This window comes from Mytilus trossulus, chromosome 4 (genome assembly GCF_036588685.1).
Source record: "Mytilus trossulus isolate FHL-02 chromosome 4, PNRI_Mtr1.1.1.hap1, whole genome shotgun sequence".
Lineage (NCBI taxonomy): Eukaryota > Metazoa > Mollusca > Bivalvia > Mytilida > Mytilidae > Mytilus > Mytilus trossulus.
The window spans coordinates 10,520,819-10,540,969 of NC_086376.1; the positions used below are offsets into that span (position 1 = coordinate 10,520,819).

At 32.2% G+C, this 20,151-nt stretch overlaps 2 protein-coding genes across 6 annotated transcripts; both read right to left on the reverse strand.

Annotated features, from left to right (window-relative positions):
* Nucleotides 1–10,392, reverse strand: LOC134714641 (zinc finger protein 334-like). The gene is made up of 6 exons (XM_063576052.1): nucleotides 10,254–10,392; nucleotides 4,464–5,926; nucleotides 3,707–3,821; nucleotides 2,723–2,824; nucleotides 969–1,119; nucleotides 1–394 (listed from the first exon to the last, which is right to left on the reverse strand). Exons 2-6 carry the CDS (start codon nucleotides 5,916–5,918, stop codon nucleotides 325–327), a joined length of 1,893 nt encoding a protein of 630 aa, XP_063432122.1. The 5' UTR covers nucleotides 5,919–5,926; nucleotides 10,254–10,392; the 3' UTR covers nucleotides 1–324.
* Nucleotides 10,393–15,122: 4,730 nt separating this feature from the next.
* LOC134714642 (glycine, alanine and asparagine-rich protein-like) lies at nucleotides 15,123–19,746 on the reverse strand. 5 transcript variants are annotated; one of them, XM_063576057.1, is made up of 5 exons: nucleotides 19,408–19,746; nucleotides 18,541–19,167; nucleotides 18,443–18,492; nucleotides 17,942–18,409; nucleotides 15,123–15,198 (listed from the first exon to the last, which is right to left on the reverse strand). In XM_063576057.1, exons 2-5 carry the CDS (start codon nucleotides 19,146–19,148, stop codon nucleotides 15,176–15,178), a joined length of 1,149 nt encoding a protein of 382 aa, XP_063432127.1. In that variant the 5' UTR covers nucleotides 19,149–19,167; nucleotides 19,408–19,746; the 3' UTR covers nucleotides 15,123–15,175. The 5 variants fall into 5 exon arrangements, with proteins under 5 accessions (XP_063432127.1, XP_063432126.1, XP_063432125.1 ...); XM_063576056.1 differs by having other exon boundaries at nucleotides 17,942–18,492; XM_063576055.1 differs by having other exon boundaries at nucleotides 18,443–19,167; nucleotides 19,408–19,745.
* Between the last annotated feature and the right edge of the window lie 405 nt (nucleotides 19,747–20,151).

Genomic DNA, 20,151 nt, shown 5'->3' on the forward strand with positions numbered 1-20,151 from the left:
CCCCTTAGGAAAAGTTCTGGATCCGCCACTGACAATGATCAATATGCTTGATGTCAGCAGTCATCTTTCCGTCAAAGTCTTTAGCTTTAGGTGATGTTTTTTGACACATGTGTGTGTTTTATGCAATTAGAGATAAAAAAAAGGCAGTAAAATGTGATAAGAGATTTGAGCCATGTTACTTAAATAATGATATTTTATGGTCAGCCATTTAAGAAATCACATGATTAACAAAAATTCTACAAGAACTACATGATCAACATGTTCAGAGATCTTTCAAAAAAAGGTGTGTAACAACATCAAAAGGTTAACAAGAAACAAAATTTATTAAGCTACATCTGTTTTCTTCTTGTTTGCAGATTTCCCTTTATTTCCAGCGCTATTGGATAGTCCACCCCTGAAATATAGATATGTTTAAATAAAATATATAGGTAAATACAAAATATTGTGGGTTTATTCTCCTAGTGAATGTATGTAAAACAGGATCAGGTGTGCTGGTGATCAACATATTAAAGGATTATTCATCAGTAAATGGAAACCAAGTCATGGTACTAATCAATCAGCCCACAAAACAAATACGAAAAATCTGGCTGAATTCCCTGCATAGATCTCCTGAAGTGTTTCATGATTGGCTTGAAAGCCAATAATTACAAAAGGAAAAGAGATAAAAAAAAATAACATTGAAACAAATTTCCTTTGTTGGAAACCCTTAGTTTGATATGGAATATAAAATGACACATTAGCAAGGGCCTGATTACATAATTTAAGATTAGGCAAATATTGATGATAATCCTAAATTAATACCATACTGGTTAAAAATTATTATAAAAGTAATGAAAAGAAAATTGAAATTGATTTAAGAAAGACAACTTTGGTCAATTTCCTCTTCTTTACAACATTTTTCATCCTGAGTCGATTTCTGAGTCAAGAGTAACAGCTGTTATTCAAATTTCAATCTACATAACACTCACTTGGCTCTTTTCTTTGGGTTTTGAGATAGACCATGACATGTGTACTGGTGTTGTATCAGTGCTGGTTCTTTACTGAATTGACGTTCACAATGTCCACACTTATGGGTACTGCTGTGAAGATGTACATTACGTACATGTCTGTTTAAATCACCTACCAAAACAAAGTTTTATAATAAAGTGTTAAGATAAGGAATAGCAAATAGTTTAAATTTGTTTTATGTCAAAGTATATATATGTATCAATGATTAACAGTGAATGATTTAAACAAAGTATATTTTTTTTCTTTTTTTTTTTTTTTTTTTTCAACTTTAAATATTTTATTTCAATTCGTTGAGACCAATTTTCCAGACTACTTTCTAATGACTGGTTACCCAAACTATCTACTTTATACTGGTTACCTCAAGTCTTTAGTTATGATTGCTTACATGTACCTGCACTTTCTACTAAACAGACTGACAGTGCACAGCCTCTTTTATAAACTGACCTTAAACTTAAATAAAATCATAACAGGTCAATAACTTTTAAAATTCAATCTTGACGATACTATTTCTTCGAAGCAAATGGGACAGGTTTATATCTTTAAGTTAAGCTATGATGATGTGAAGTTTTATTTTCAGTTTCAATGATTTCTTCTTGCTTATTATCAAGAATTTTAAAGTTAGTAGTCCACTTTTTTGACGCATGAAAATGACACTGGTGTCTTTTTGTAGTATAGACATTATGCTAACACTTTCTTCTGGCAGATAGAAATGCACATCCAGTTTTCAGTAGAGTGAATTTCATTTGTATATGTAAGATTCCTTTGCGTTTTTCTTTTTTCCCCCTAGATAGTACATGTACATGTAGTATAATCCTTAAAGGAGCACTAGCTACGATATATATAAAAAAATTAAGTATATATTTTTTTAGATTAATCATTAATTAAATTGGAATAATGAAATAATAATTTGCTTTTAGCAATCAATTTGCTTTAATTTTGTTGAAATAAGCGATTATACATAATTTTTGACTGATTCACTTGCAAGTGAAAACGTCATCATCATTCTAACCGGTATTCATGTGAACTTAACTTAACCCCCTAGCTAGAGACTGACAACGCATGCATTGTACGTGAACTGGTTATTTAAAGAAAAAAAATGTCAACAATGAAAGTGAAACTACGGTAAATCATTTGATTACTAATTCGATCCACATAAATCATTTCTTATACGGTTAAAAACAATGAGTAACTTATATTTTAAATCTATAAATTCAAATCAAACAGACCTATAAAAATCCAATTGCACGTGCTGGTTTAACCTATTCATATCTTTATTTGTGTTTACATCGCGTATATGGTCATCTGAGGTCAAATCGATAGTTAATTAGATGGCGTCTGGATTTAAATACACACGAAACGAACCTACATATCATCTACCCCATGCTCTGTAAACTGTTTATTTTAAACGTTTGATAGATTGGATAAATGTTTTACATTGTTATTAATCAAATATGAGAATTTGAGTCAAATTGGTGACCATGAATTTGACAGCTAGTGCCCCTTTAAGATTTTTAAATAAAAAATCCCCGTCTCAAATGAGCAAGCAAAATGTATGGTATACTGGTTAATGAAGTCTTATCAAGAAAAAAAACCTTTGTGGTAATGCATACAAGTTTATTTTTGTAAACTGAAAGATCTTTATAAATTTCAGCTATACAGACAGATTAAATATTGCCATGAAATAAATCTATTAATGTTACATATAGATGTATACCTGACTGGCAAAACTTTTTATCAGAACAATAAGGACAGGCAAAAACACGTTCTTTCTTGTGAAATCTCATGTGAACTACTAAATCACTCCTACGTATGTAACCTGTATAAAGTGTTAGAAAATCAGATACATCAACAGACAATAACAAAATAAGTGAGGATTGCAAAGTAAATCATGATCTTTTGTTACTTTAAGGTCATTGTTTTCAAAAGCAGAGACACTTCAATATTCAGATATTATTTTGTATTGTGTGTTGTTTGGTTAGTAAAAAGCCCTCCCACACCCCTTTGTTTTATACTGGACCACCCATTGCTTGTTAATAATTATATGTGTTAATAAAATAAATATTAGTTTTGTATTGCACTTGATAACTTTGTTAGAACACAAAAAAATATCATGATATGGCTTTATTAATATCTAGATCAAAGTTACAAACTAAATGCTACTTTAACAGTCTAAAACTGATGAGATATGTGTTATTGAAAAGGTAATTTATAATTTTCGTAAAATGATAGATAACTCTTACATGTAAAATTACTACAATAGACAGCCATTTCCTGGATTTTTATTCAAATTCATAAGTTTTTATTTCATTCTTGTTCAAACTTCCTTATACCAATTGATGATCTCTAGTGGAAAAAATTGTGTTACCTTGACTACCTATACAATTTAGTTTTTTCCATCTGTAAGTTTTCTAGTTAGTGTAGTTGATAAGGTGATTCAAGTACTAAAAAAGTTATTTCCACGGGAAATTCCACCTTCTTGTTCAAAGGTACAAGTAGCCTTTCGGCTGTTTTTTGCCCTATGGTCGGGCTGTTGTCTCTTTGACACATTCCCCATTTCTAATTTCATTTCACAATCTTAGCACAAAATCATTCTTTCATTGTATTTTATATGTTATTATGTTTATATCTTATGTTTGTTTTGTGAAAGAGTGGTTTATATAATTGAGTTAACCAGTCCACAAGGGAGATAACTCCTTACCTTTACCACATTCTTGACACCTATATGGTTCCTGGTTTGAGTGTATCAGTAAATGTCTCTTTAAGTCACATCGTTGTAGAAACTTTCTTTCACAAACAGGACATTTGTACCGATCCTACAATAGAGAGGTTAATGATGTGTATGCTAATCTAATAAACAGAATTTATGTGATTCTAGAATGCACTTAATGTTTTATTTACATATAGTTTTTGGTGGAGATCAAACACTAATTACCTTGTTTATAATTTGAAACAAGACTGAATATTTCGTGATTTTTCGCATCAATATTATACACAATAACTTGCTCTGCATGGTAGTATTTTTTTAATACAATATATTTTTTCTCTGTACAGTTGATAATGTTTCTGCAGAAAATCTACTCTAAAGTACTCATTGTTATTAGAATGCAAGATTACATTAATTCAGTTTAGCAGATTACATTCATCTATGTTGAGCATGCTGAGTATTCTTTGAAATACAAATTATTCTGATTTGTATACATTTTAAGTACATATATTACACTTGTTCTATAGAGTCAACACTTTTTCTGACATAACTTTTATTTGTATGTTCTTCTAATCTAGTTAACTTACTGATGGAAATAACAATATATAGATCCATTTGTGGTTTTCAGCTGTTCTGCTATACATGAAGTTACTAGAGTTGTTTTCTCTTTGATACATTCCCCAATTCCATTCTTAATCTTATTTTTGAAAAGCATAATTAAGATCTCATGTCATGAGAACAATAATCTTACCTTAAATCTAACATCATGTATAAGTTTATGTCTGGTAAAATTACCATGCCTGTTAAATTCCAAACCACATATATCACATTTAAACAACTCTTCATTAGTTGGCAGGTTACCACAAGGCTTTCCAGATTTCTTTCTCCCAGGAATTCCCTTGGATTGTTCCTGTTCCACTCTCGTTCTCTCCTTACTTGCATTTGCCAGTAAAGTCAATACCTCATTTTCTAACTCTTCTGTTTTGTCTTTAGTGGTATCTCTTGAGTCCTTACTCTCATTGGCAACACTTTCAGAATTAGCAGCTGTAACTGTACTTTTACTTGTTTCTGATTCTTCAACAAAATCTTTGTCAATGTCCATTTTTGTATTCCCAGTTTTATTTTCAATGGAGTTATCATTTTTCTTTAATGTCAGACAATTATTTTGTCCTTTTAAAAGAGAAACATATTTTGTATTATCAGAAGCATCTTTGACATTGGTAAAAATTTGCAGTTGTGGTGAAGATTTAGTTACCATGGGAAAAAGCGTCTCTTCCTTGTCAACTGTACTTGTAGTAACTGAGTTGGTTTCTCTGGAAGTTGAAGTATCTTGTGAAATAGTTTGCCATTCTGTCAGATCACATTGCCTAACATCTTTTACTTCAAAAGTCAGCGAAATAGTTTTTCCATCAATTTTAATTTTTGTATTTTTCTGTGAACTTTGAACTTTATTCTGCAAACTAGTGCTTTGGTTTATATGAAGTCTGTTGTTCACCATATTTTTTTTATTTGCTACTCGTCTTGACATTTCAACATTTGTTGTTTTATTATTTGGCAACTTAACTTTTGATAAACATTTTTCTGTAGTTGCTCTGAAATCAGTGTCTACTTGCTTTGCTTGATTATTATTTTGACTTTGATTGACATCCTTCAACATCATGAGGTTACCAATAACTACAGCATTATGTACAGTCTGAATATGTGTTGGTGTTGACTGATTGAAACTGTTGATATTAACCTGTGTTGTTTCTGCCTGTTGATTAGTATTTGGTTTGGCACCAGAAATCAGATATCCAAATGGAATAACCTGAACTGTCTGTATACCTGATAAAGTCGAAATAAGAGGTATGGAGTGAACATAATTAATGTTGTCCATAGCAACAATATTACTTGATGTGACAGCTGGCCTGACTCCTCCCTCTAAAGCGGCATCAGATATACTGTATTCTTCAGCTTGTTCTTCTGGCATCATTAGACTTTCATTTGACATTCCAAATTCAGATACTAAATCATTTGCAACACCAAGATCTAACTTAAAATCTGAAGCACTTAGATGCTTGTCTGGGTTTCCATGAAGAAGATGGTCAACATCCTCTGAACTTCCAAGGAGTTTGACTGGTAGATCAGCTGATGAATGTTCAAATGAAGTCCCTGTCAATGAACTGGATTCTGTGAAGGGAAGCTCCATTTCACAACTTATGTCCATGATTGTAACTGAAAAATATAATGTAATAATGTAATAGAAGGTTATGATTTTGTATTAAAAGCTTTAAAAAATATTGTTTCATATGCATCTTCTTTTCTTTTTTTGGCATTCTTTGTATACTAGTATTGGTTTGTCCTAATTGTCCTGTATTTTGTGTTTTTACTGTAACTATCAATGGATGAGGATCACAATAATAAAAACTTGCATTCTAATACCTGATACCTACATTCTATGTACATCGATCTGTATTTATAATTTTCCTGAACAATTTATCTCACTTTTTTGTATTTTCTTAAAGAACACAATATTTTTTTGAATTTACAGTACATCTTCCCTGAGAAATCATCTGCCATAAAATTGTGTTTTTGATTTTTTTTTTAATATTTTGTTCCTATAAAAGTTTGTGAATATATTCATAAATTAATAATGCAGGTTTGTTTGTTATTATCAATCAAATAAAACATTTTAATGATATTTATTATACATTTCATTATCTACATGTACATGGAGTTTATTTTATTATATAACCTCCCTTCATGAGACAAAATTTTATAACAATCCATCTATAAATAGTCTTCACTTCTATCATCACTTCTCAAGACCATACTCCCAAATCAAATAGTGTCAAGGGGAGAGCCTATAATCAAGTACAGAAATTTTCTCTCTTGAACAGGGATGGAACCAGGAACCTATGTGTTTGTTGTCCAATGCACAGACCATTACATCATTATTTTCAGGGTCTTAACGGGGAACCTTCATGAAGAATATCAGTAAAAGTTTCTAGCCAAATGATGCTCAATGTAATTTTTTGATGCATGACAATAAAATGTACACTTGCTTTTAGATGATTAAAAAATCTGACAACTGTTTTAGAACAAGGACGTATATAAGTTAATATACGTCCTTGTTTAGAAAAATCACATTAAGTTTTTTCCAATGACAGTAACGATGATTATTTTGAACCTCTGACAAATCCTAATGTAAAAAATGTAACCACTATGTCTATGTTGGAAACAGTAAGATCACTTAACGAAAGAATAAAAGAGCATCTTGCAGATATCAGACATGACAGGGATAAAGCTGTGGCAGAACATTTCAACCAAAAGGATCATTACATAGAGGACATCACAGTTCAGGTTCTACAACAGATTTATGATAAATCAGCAAATTACAGGAGATATATTGAGGCACAATGGATGCAAAAACTTAATACAATTAGACCATTTGGAGTTAACGTTAAAAGGGAATGACTTTAACTGATCAAAACTTATAAAATTTAACTGAAACTCATGCAAAAGTATTGTAACGTCATGTAATTGTGACGTTAAGGTATTATGACGTCATGACGTTTCCAAGGACATTTAGCTATAACATCTTATTAATGATTGAAAAGGAAATACAAATGTAAAAGTCAGCCATGTAGTTGAGAGGAAAAATAAAGAACTGAAATAGGCCAATGGCCGAAACGTCTTGAAAAATTGGTTTATTTAAACAATTATATAAAGTATGTTCCCTATTGGAATTTTGAAAACAAGAAATCCTAATGTGGTTTTCTTTTTTCTTTTTTTACTTTTTTTCTTCTTTTGTTGTATTTATTTTCATTATTTTAGAATTCTTTTTTTTTTCTCCTTTCTTTTTCAGTTATATAGTAACTTATTTATTCTTGTTCCATATCATTGTATTATTGCATGCTATATTCATGTAATAGTTAACTGGAATTGGTATTTCTAGGAAACGGATTAATATAAGCTATATGGACCATAATTTGCTATTGGGCTCCGTTTCCTATAACTATAGAAAAGTGATAAAATGTGAATTACTGTAAGAAAAGTTGTAACTACATCTAAAGATGCCATTATTTTTATCAACATACAAGTGTATGCTACTCTTCCCTAGAAAAAAAATTAAAATATACGAATTTCAAAGATTCTACAACCGTATTTTTGTGTTGTTTCTCGCGTTACTTTTTGCTTCTGACGAGCATAACGCTGACTGATTTATAGATAATCGTCACCGGCAAATTCGTAACTTTTGCTTTCAAATAACAAAGAACATCGACCAATAAGAATAGTGAGAAGAAAATGCCGAGAAGTATAAGTATTTATGTAGCAGATGTAAGAACAGTGGCGTGATTTTTGTGTCCGATTTCGTAACACAATTTTTAGATGATGTAATCTGCTTTGTTGTAATAGAATTCTTAAAAACAATATGCAAATATGAACTCTCGCAAGATGTTCAAACAGGTAAATCCGAGATGATTTACATTCTTGTTTTAATCTTCGTAATAATTAAGTAAGAAAATTATGTTATCGTTATGCGTTACATTTCACACGAAACAGAAGTCCAGTTATTTATTAAAATTGTTTTTGTCCTTAAGTTCTAATCATTTCCGGTCATACGTGAAACATGTGACTAACATGTGATAACGCCATTACGGCCAGATGTACGAAATACTAGGTCTAAACATTGTTTTTGTTTCCAACGGGATGTTAGCAAACATAATCTGTAGACTTGTTTCGTCTTGTTTAAAAGAGGAAAATACAATTGTCAAAGAGATTGCGCCGGTGGTCTGTTATTTTTCCTATGTGCATAATGTTACATACGATCCTGTGTGAAAATAAATGCCCAATGACTTGACAAAATCGATTTCATATTTGACAGACGTTAGAACACACTTCGTTTCCCGATAATGACGTGAAGAGTCCTTGGAAAAATCAATCGAAATTACGTCTCTTATCATTGTACCAATGCTCGTTGGATTGATTTAACTTCAGCAGTAAATATTACTGGATATTTTAGGTGAATAAATATAATTTAATAAAAAATACATGTTAATATACCGTTACACTTGGAATGTACAAAGTTGGAATCTTTGTCATAGTTTTTAATTAATATTTTTTATTCATGTTCTGCAAACACTTATCAGAAACGCAATAAACTTGTCAAAGGAGAAGTAAACTTTTACCATGCATGACTTGAAAGGAAGTTCTTTATTGATTTTAGCCTACTAAAGTAGGTTAAAATGTGGAAACCATGTAGATGGTGTACAGGTCACAAGTATCACATTGTGCCTATTTTAAAGATTTTAATTCCAAGTTAAAAGGTTTTTTCTTTACTGGATTTAAAGAATGTTACATTGCCAATGATTTGGAATAAATTGTATATAACTGGAATATCAAAACCAAATATAAATACATTTTTTTGGCTTAAACATCAAGTTACAACGATTATGGTATCCTGTATCAATGAAGAAAATATGGAAAATTCTGAATAAATTGTACTAATTGTTTTCAAAACAGGCACATATTTAGGAGTTTTATAATACTGTTACATTTAAGATGGATTTTAAGAACAAGTATACTGTTCAGATTATTTTAAGCAGATTTTGCAATAAAAATAAAAATGCTTTCGGTTTCTTATGGTTTTCTGTCAGGTTTAAAAAAAAAATTAATATAACATTGAAAATAGATTTTAAATATTAACATGAAGCAAGTAACACTAGTAATGGTGTTTATTTATGCCTTTTGAATTATATTGTGCAAAATAAAGAAAATAAAGATTAGTTTCCTGTTTGGTTTCATGTCACGTAAACGGTGAATCAAAATGTATTAATTTTTTCTCGAAAAACTCAATTGTTCCATTCATACTATTCTAACACCAACACAACCCACAAAATAAAAGTTAAAATTTTAGAACTTATAAAAAAGGATACAAAAAGAAACCAAAGGCCGAATACCAAATTATGGTCCATATATAGCTTGTTTCCGAATCCTGTTATTATTTTGTATTTTGTATGATTATAATTATATATTTGTATAGATGATGAATAAATATGTTTAAACTAAATCCTGATGAGGATAATTTGACAAGTCATGGTGAAGTTTTAACAGTTTGAAGTGATCAGTAGACGATAAGGACTGTTTGATGCACGACAGTATTGAGTAAAGCCTCAAACCTCAAAGGGGCATTACTGCCAACATTACTGTCCTGTTTGACCTGGGGTAACCCGGGTTATTATGGGGAAACCATGTGATATTGCATTGTGACAGCAAGATACCTGCATTGCAGGCGTGGATCCAGAGGGGGGGTGTCTGGGGGTTGGAACCCCCCTTTTATTTTGGACAATCAATGCATTTGAATGGGGACATGAAGAACCCCCCCCCCTTTTTAAAATGTCTGGATCCGCCCCTGCATTTGGAGGTCATTTTTTGAAAGATCATGTAAATTTTAAGTCAGGCTTTTAAACACAGGATAGAAACAAGTGCCTGTGCTTTTAGTCATTGAAACACCTTAGGAATGTAATCATTGCATTAGCTATTTCTTTATAAATCTTACTTAGGGTTCCTTTTTATGATTGGATTATTGTTAATTAAAATTCATTATGGTGTATGGTTTTTTTTAAACACAATCTGCTGATCTTCTGCATTGTGCAGTGCGCTATGTTGTTTTTTTAATTTCCCAGTGCCGGAAGTAGTTGGATTATTTCCCTTTATATTTGTAAGGTGTGCATTTGGGTCATTTGTAACAAAAATATTAAGCGTAAAAAAATGAAATGGGATATCTGACTTATAAAGATATGGCTATTTGACCAGCAATATAAATCAAATCAAATAATTGTATTGCTGTAAATTTCAATGCAGGAAGACAAAAATAAAAAAAAAAAAAAATTTTATGTCTAAAATGTAACGTGACGGTACCCAAATTGCACCTATTTTGACAGTTTTTTCACCTACGTTTTTTTATGATCAAGAAAAAAATGTCCATACTGTGTTTATTTTGTAGCCCTATCCTTCTTGATTGTATAGGTACACCAATTTAAATTTTAATCCATATTGAGTCATTGAAAAATGGGTTTGAATCAACCTCCAAACTATCCATGATTCTGTAATGAGGAGTACCCAAATTGCATCCATGCTTAGATTCACATCGTCAAAAGTCTAATAACCGGGCTTTTGTTTAATTTCTTCAAATATTCTGAACAATTGGATATTTGTCCATGCTTACTCTTCATATTTTACGAAATGGATACTTGCTAATTTTAAAAAGATGACGTTTTGATGACGTCGCATGGTGACGTTTTCGTACATTTTGCTTTTTCAGTAAACAGTCCATCTGTTGATAAAAACTAAGAACGTTTTGTGTATATCTAAATATGTTTACCTATGTTGAAAGATGTGCATAGTATCAAATCATAAAAATACAAATTGTTTAGTCTCTAGGAAATCTTGTAAGATTTTTGTTGCTATTTTTTTCTAAATAGGTGCAATTTGGGTACTCGGTGCGATTTGGGTACCCTTACGTTACATTGCGTGGAGGTGTTAGCGAATTTGTTAATTTGTCGCTTCTTTGTAACTGAGAGCAGGAACATATATGTTGTTGTAGATATATATACTGTTCCCAGCTGAGAGTGAAACTTATTAATATTCACTTTTGAAAAGTACTATGAATATGTGCACTGTCAACGTTAAAGAATTAAAATAACAAATAATAACTGATGTATACCAGAATCTAAATAATGATAAGAAAACAGCTAACAATAATTGAGACATAAAATCGTTTCTATAAAGTTAGAGGCTATTTTGCCGGCTTCGGAAAAATACCCTCTCAGGGGCCGAAAATAGCCGGCCTCCTTGACGCTTTCTATTTTGTCGGTCTTAAAACAGAAGTCAATAAATTAAGAATAGAAAAAAGTAAAATAAACATACACTTTTATAAAAAAAAATCATATATATTCAAATATGTCTTCTTTACAACATTTATACAAAGCGTGCATATAATATGATGTTCTTTAAGAAGTCTTCTTTTTTTAAAGATTTTTAAAAAGCATAAATATATTCAAAATTATACAGATATTCTTTTCTTTAATAAGAAGTCTGTAAATCATATGTCTTCTTAAAAATATATAATACACATAAGCAAAGCATGCGTACCATTATTAAACATCGACATTCTATTTAAAACTTTTGAAAAAAAATATCCTTTAAATTAGTTTTAAAATATTCAACAACCTCAATCTGCGTTACAAGACCAGTACCTAAATGAGTGCAGATCAACACAAAAAGTAAATAAACCAGACCCGGATGCAAGGCCAAGTCTGAATGGGTATGTCAGAGTTTTCGATGTTGTATTGTGTACTATCATGTTTCAGTGTTGTGTTTCTGGAACCTCTTTGATTCTATTTTTTTTTTATCCAATATTATCCTAAATTATTCTTCTATTTAATGGAATGACGCCTCCCCTTTCACTTCTAAGTGTATATTTATTGTTGTTTATATTTGAACAATTTGTTTTAAAACTCGTATTTTCTTAATTTTTCGCTGCAAATTAAAACAACCTTTTCCGCATGGAATGTCTGTATATTTAACAATATCGCCGCGGAGTATTTGATTTAAGAAACGTTTTTTTTATCGATTCGCTCCTTCCATAGACTGTTTCAGTAAATACTGAATCTTCAGCTGCTCCTTCTTTCGACAACAATATGGATTATCTTTTGCCCTGAGTAAATATACTTGAAAACAATGTGATGTGGTATGATTGTCAACCAGGCTAGTTTCCCCCAAAGATAAGTTAAGTCTATTTAAGCTTTCGGTCACTATCCAACCTTCAACAATACCGCGCAGCTATATACTAATAGCTCCGACATAACAAAAATGTAAAACAATTCGATCAGAAAAAAACCGTCAAGATTTATGACATAACAATAAATGAAAAAAAGGATATTACATATAATGCTATAATAGCAACCAACGACGAATTACTAAAACACAGACTCCAGACATGGGACGGGCACAAATAACAACTTGTTTTCCTTTTAGTAAAACTTCAAGATCAGTTATAATTGTATACCAAGACGATAAACTATACCAATGGGGGCCCGGGTGTACCCTTGATAAGATCTTCGTGTGAGACCAGATTTTGGTCGAGGTAGTTTTTTTTATGAAGTTGAAGTCCAATCAACTGGAAATTTAGTACACATGTTCCCTATGGTATGATCTTTCTAATTGAAATGCCAAATTATAGTTTTAACACAAATTTCACGGTCCATTGAACATAGAAAATGAACGTGCGGATTGGCTATCCGTGTACTTTGGACACATATTTGTTTAGTCTTCTGAGAAGTGATTTGTAGACTGTTAATAGTCTTTTTATCGTTCTGTTTTTTGTTATGAATTTTATGCTTTTGTTACCATTTTCGGATATCCACCATTTCATTAAAATAGACAATGTACAGTAGTTGTCGTTTATGTAATATATACCTGTTTCTCGTTTCTTGTTTTGTTTATATAGATTAGACCGTTGGTTTTCCCGTTTGTATGGTTTTACACTAGTAATTTTGGGGCCCTTTATAGCTTGTTGTTCGGTGTGAGCAAAGGCTCCGTGTTGAAGGCCGTACTTTAACCTATAATGGTTTACTTTTTAAATTGTTATTTGGATGGAGAGTTGTCTCATTGGCACTCACACCACATCTTCCTATATCTAAATAGAGAAAAATAAAAATGTTTCATTGTATACATACAACGACAACATTAAGTCATGTTGGGTAACGAGGGATGCGATATGGTGGTAAACTTCAAAAATTGGTACCGTTAATGTTACTACTACCACTGGGTCGATGCCTCTGCTGGTGGACTGTAAGTCCCCGAGGGTATCACCAGACCAGTAGCCAGTACTTGAAGAAAATACGGATTTTTTTGTGTTATTAAAATTTGCTGTTACAAAATGTTAAAAATTATCATAAATTAAGCGGAATGTATCTCCCTCGTGCAAAGCTCTGATTCCTTTTAGGATTTGGCTACACTTTTTGGACCTTTTGGATTATAGCTCTTAATCTTTTATATAAGCTTTGGATTTCAAATATTTTGGCCACGACCATCACTGAAGAGACATGTATTGTCTAAATGCGCATCTGGTACAGAAAAATTGGTACCGTTAATATTATTACTACCACTGGGTCGATGCCTCTGCTGGTGGACTGTTAGTCCCCTAGGGTATCACCAGCCCAGTAGCCAGTATACTTCGGCACTGGCATGAAAATACGAATTTTTTGTGTTATAGAAATTTGCTGTTACAAAATGTTAGAAATTATTATAAATTAAGGAATGTATCTCCCTCATGCAAAGCTCTGATTCCTTTTAGGATTTGGCTATACTTTTTGGACCTTTTGGATTATAGCTCTTCATCTTTTAACATCTTTCAGCTAACGCTCAGGAAAAGATTCGAATATCACGGCCAAGGCTATGTGTAAATTTCCAATAATCTATGGCTTCCATGAATTATTTCTTAAATCCGTTTATCTATATAAAAAAAACGAAAAACGAAAGAACTAATGAACCACATTAACAAACGACAACCACCGAACAACAGGTTTCAGACACCTGACAGATGCAAACAAACGCATTTAAGTTTGATAACCCTCTTTAGATGCATTTTTTTGTGTCGCTTTCAACTTTCTGTATGTTTGCTGCAATCGTTTGAGATTTTAGTAGAATTTGATAATCGGCTCTGTAAACACTTGAGATTTCAGAATTTTTATCTCTTTCTGACACTTATCCAGTAACTTTTGTTTGTTGTTGCTTTGATTTGTTTTTTTTGGGGAGGGGGAGGGGGACAGCATGTAATTGTAGCTGTCACCTTTGCATATTTTTAATGCATGTCGACTCGTCGGGTCGTTTTTTTTTCAAGTTTAATTTATTTTTTTACTGAAAACGGTAGTTTCATTGTCAATAAACAACTTTGATAAAAAAAAAAAAAAAAGTTTGCAGAAAATTTAAACAAAATTACAAAACTATCTATTTTAAGCTTTATTTATCTCAATAACAGGTACGGTAAGTTATGTTAAGGTACAATTTCATTTATCTCGATATTCAACATTCATTTATCTCAAATTCACAAAAATGACATGCAATTTGAAATTATCAAATCAATGGCAACTTTGTTTAAGCCCATACGATGACCTTTAGCTCAAAACTTCTATGCCTTTTGGTCTTTGGTGGAGAAAGTCTCGTTGGCGATCACACCTTCTAATTAGTATATTTGTGTTTACAGATTGCTGTCTTATTGATATCTTCACAAATTTAAATTATTTATATCTGTTGCTGTCATTCGTTATAATAATTTTAATCTGTAAAGTTAAATTCATATATGAATTTTCGGACACAGTCGATACCATATAGTTGTATGCAATTAAAAACGACTTCAACACTGAAAATATAAAAGAAATGTATTTTCTAATCTTTTCTAAATCTTTGGCGTAACAGTTACTTCTTTCCAAACATACCGCCTGCAAAAGAAAAAAAAAATGAAACATTATTAGTGTTAGAATAATAATTTATAGTATGATAAAAAGAATAAAAAAATGGCAGTATCTATGGTGGCCTGCAAGAATAAATCTGATACTTTAACAAATTATTTAGCTCTTTCGACGTGGTCGCGAATGAAGTATGTATCGTTAAATAAGTGAAAGTTGCCTCTTTAATATATTTCAAATGACCCTATAATGAACAATTTCTCTTTCTTTTCACTGATTTTATCTAGTTTGAACGCTGAAATCTCAGTAAATTTTTGATGCATTATATGTTGACGGGTTATTGTAAATGGTGCGTCATTGATCAAATAAATGATCGTTTGGTTTTTGTTTGCTGAATGTCCAGTTTTTTTCATATATGTTCATGACGAGAGAAATACAATACGCATGCAGGTCCTGTACTAAGGGGTCCTCTATAGGACTATTGGTGGGAAATTGTAAAAGTCTCTGGAAAACGAGGGTATATTGGATATGGACCGAAACAAAGCCCAACAACAGGCCGAACGAGTTAGTGCATTGTTTTGAACGTACAGAGGGCATGGGGGAAATAAAATGAAATGCCTAAATTTCTTTACAGTATAATCTTCCAAAACAAGGGACATTAAATACTTTTTTTCATTCTATATCTGACGTTAAATAGGATATTGACATTATCCCGAAAACATATATTGGTTTATATCTTCTTATTTGGTCATCAAAGTCATACATGTATTTTATGACTACAAGCTATAAACCTAAATATTGTTTTATATTTTAAACTGATTACAGCCGATTGCATTCAGTGTGTAGGTAAAGGTAAAGGTAAAAATTTTGACTAGTTCGCTTGTTAGCTGAACCGTGAAGTCATTATAAGGTATAACACTTTATTTGAGGACTAACAATCTGATAAAGCGACACCTATCGTACCAAATCTTACCATCAGCCTTAAGCCAACAAAAACAGTGGTTAATGTTAGGTTGTGTGAGTAAAACATAAAGCTTTTATTAATGAATTTGAGTGTCAAAAATAATATTAATGTGTACACAAGTTTCGTCGACTTATACGGAACATAAAAACACTTACAGTGGCGGAACTAGAAACATGCATATATGACATTATCAACAAAATTTTCCCCGCAAAAGTGGGTCAAGAACCCCTTTGATCTCCTCCAATAAACCGCCTCTGACTTAGTTGCATTTGATTGCTTATGTTGTTAATTATTGCTTTTATATAACTGAACTTTCTTTACTATTTTTCTTGGAATTTTTTTCGAGGGAAAGGCAAATTGTAAAAGTTTGAAGGAATTAACCAGCAATCTAAACAGGTAAGATGATGTTTATCCTAACTGAGACGAGTGCCTGTGTTTAATAAACCTAAAAATAGAGCATTGATTGTACTGGCCGTCACCAAACCCTAACTATAAACTGAACACATAAATTACATTGATCCATACAGTAAAAGGAATATCATTCCTTGTAATCTGCATAATGACATGTTTTCATTTTTTCCCTAGATCCTTGTAAATCAATTTCTCCCGGCATTATATGTATATTTAGTCGAGATAAATTATATGCCACAACTAAAATGCATGTTGATTTAACACCTGCATATGGAACGATCAAGTCAAATCATTTTATAGGTCTATGGGTTTCAGGAAGACAAAAATGTACCTGAACTGGGAAGACAATCATTTTTTTGTTTGCCCAGAAAGGAAAAATTACAAACTTTGATAAGGGATTTAATTAAAAAAAAAACACAGAACATAACTGATTAGAAATAAAATAGGAGTTAGCAAATTTATGGTTTTAGTGAAGTCACATTGTATGTTTATGTAGCATACTCATTTTCTATCTAGTGTGGTATGAACATCACGAAATATGATACCTCAGTTTTGATAAGACTGTCCAAAAAATAAATTAGTATCTGAAAGACAAAATATGACTTTTTAAATGTAGCGGATTGCCATTTGTTTGGGGTCATTTTCTTTCATCATACTAACATTTGTCAGAATAAACCAGTATTCCATTTTTGACTGACAATTTTAGTAAATATTGAAGGACTTTTAAAAATCAAGTAAACAATTGGTTCCTCCTTTTTGTCTTTTATTTAGCTAAATGTTTCAAACAACTTAATAAGCTTGGTTGTTGATCATTTTCCAGAGATATAGTCAATTTTTCTAATTAGAGGCATATTGAAAACTTTAGGTCGTTTAAACAATCATAATAGTGACAGAATGAGCGATTTTTTTGTTTACCGAAAATTGTATCGGAAGTAAAGCTTTTGATTTTCAGATACAAACTTCTTTTTATAATTGATGTCCTTCATGCGAAATGTTACAAAAAACTAAATAAAAATCAGTTTTGCATCATACTGCCTTCAACAGCAAAGTATTCAGCGATGAATAACATTAGGTTTTAATTGGAGAAAATATATACAATTGCAGACAAATCTTCAACTTTAATGTATATTAAAAGTTAGATTTTTTAAAAACAAATTTCCATCAACTTTCGAATTGCTCGTGTGAGTTGAAAAAATGCAAAGAAATTTGTCATAATTGATTTGGAGTATAGAACGTCAAAGCACCTGAGTATCTATTTTAACTGAAAAATGGACCAGAAAGCCCATCCTGATTTTTACTATATCATGCTATTAATTCATTGCCTGTGTCCGGATTTTCAAAAAAAATCAAATTAACACTTTCACCAAAACAAGATGCGCATGCAAAGCAACCTTGACATACCTCCATCCAAAAATATTGGACCACCACCGAAGCCAGACCCACCAAATCCGCCACCAAAGCCAGACCCACCAAATCCGTCACCAAAGCTGGACCCACCAAATCCAGGTAAGCCGCCGCCCATTCCACCAAATGATGGAGCACCAGCAAAAAAAGACGATCCGCCAAAAGGACTACTAAATTGGTCAAAAGATGTTCCCATGTTTCCTCCAAATGGGCTAAATGGCGATGCAAACCCAGATCCTCCGCCAAAGTCTGAAAACCCACCAACTGTCTGAAATGGTGATCCCGCAAACAGGGGACCTCCCATCATTGGTCCTCTGGCAAATCCACCCATTGCACCAAATTGTCCACCTTGTTGTCCAAAAGGTTGATTGTTGTTATTGTTGTTCTGTTGCAAATTTTGTACATTATTATCATTAAAAAAATCTGCTCCATCTCCTAGTCCAAAGCTATTTTGATTGTTACCACCTTGATTTCCGAATCCATTTCCTTGGTTACCACCTTGATTTCCGAATCCATTTCCTTGGTTACCCCCTTGATTTCCAAATCCTTGTCCTTGATTTGAGAAATCTTGCCCCTGATTTGTAAATCCTTGTCCCTGATTTGTAAATCCTTGTCCTTGATTTTGAAATCCTTGTCCTTGGTTTTGAAACCCTTGTCCTTGATTTGTAAACCCTTGTCCCTGGTTTGTGAAGCCTTGTCCCTGGTTTGTGAAGTCTTGTCCTTGGTTTGTGAAGCCTCCTGCACCAGGTGGTCCCTGTCCTGCTTGATTTGAGAAAGGATCAAATGACTGAAATCCACCACCAGCATTAGGTGCTGCACCTGGGCCTGCGGCAGAAGGTCGAGCTGGTCCGGTTGGCTGAAGTCTAGCAACACTAAGAAATCGTTGATCAGGGGTTAGGGATCCTCCAGAGCCAACGGTTAATGACGGATTTGAAGTTAGAGAAGTTGCTGTTCCTAGAGAATTAGCAAATGAATTCTGAGGCATTCCAAAAGAATTTTGGTTCATACTGGCCATGGAGTTTTGATTTGCTCCCATTGTATTTAAGCCTGTGGGAAAAGTTTGTGTATTTCCAAATGTCGGGCCTGAATTTGTACCCATATTCATTCCTGTGCCTCCAAAATTTCCAAAATTGTTACCGGCATTTTGGCATGTTACCAAAGCAACATACACCAAGGTTAAAACGGGTGTTATCCATATCTTCATCTTTGTCTCAAATTTTGATCTGAAAAGTAAAGATTATACAAAAAAACCAAGCAAACGGAATAATTTAAATTCTAAACATTTACATCAAATAATGGTATTTATTTTAACTGGAAGTATTCATTCTCTGAACGAATTAATGTCAAAAGTATAAAAACACTGTATTTTGTTATTTTCCATAAATTTAATATAAATTTTATGCATAGAGTTTCAATTTAAGACAATAAAGAGAAGGTATCAAAAGATTCAATAAAATATTTACCTTATAGTTGAATGGTGTTTCGTCTGTGAAGATGTTTGATGTTCTAATCACCCATGTATGTCATTATATGATTGATAACTTATGAGTATAGGAAGTAGTGAGATCATTCGTCACGACGTGATGCACTGATTCCTTAGATTTCAATTATAATACACCCGGAACACAAATATATAACTGTGTGTATGTCTTTTACCGTCTAAAATTGCTGAAACATTATTTAAGTACAAACTAAAAAAAACTTTTTCGTGTGACGAAAAATCCAATATCTTGCTCAATCATTATGATATTGTATTTAATTAACAGCTCGGTTGTCCGAAATTAACCTCTGGTAATTTTGTCCGCAAAATGACCCCGTTAGTACAACTGTTACATCACTAACATGAAATACCGTATAGCGGGTTATTTTCGCGGGGTGCAAATTTTCGCTGACTTTCGCGGATAGAACAAAATCGCCAAATTATATTCCGCCAAATTAAAGATGTACTAACAAAGGTATGAATTAAAGTTTTTAATCCGCCAAAATAATAACCGCCAAAATATTTCGTATACCTTGTTCAATGAAAATCGCGAAATTTTACACCCGCGAAAATAACCCGCTATACGGTAGTATCTTCGAAAAAATAAACTAGTTGGAATATGGGAAGGATGTTTTCTTTAAAGTCAAATAGGACTCGAAGAAGATGCCGTTATTCCAAGTAAGAGCATTAAAGGTCAGGGCTGAAATTTTGGAAATAAAATATTCTG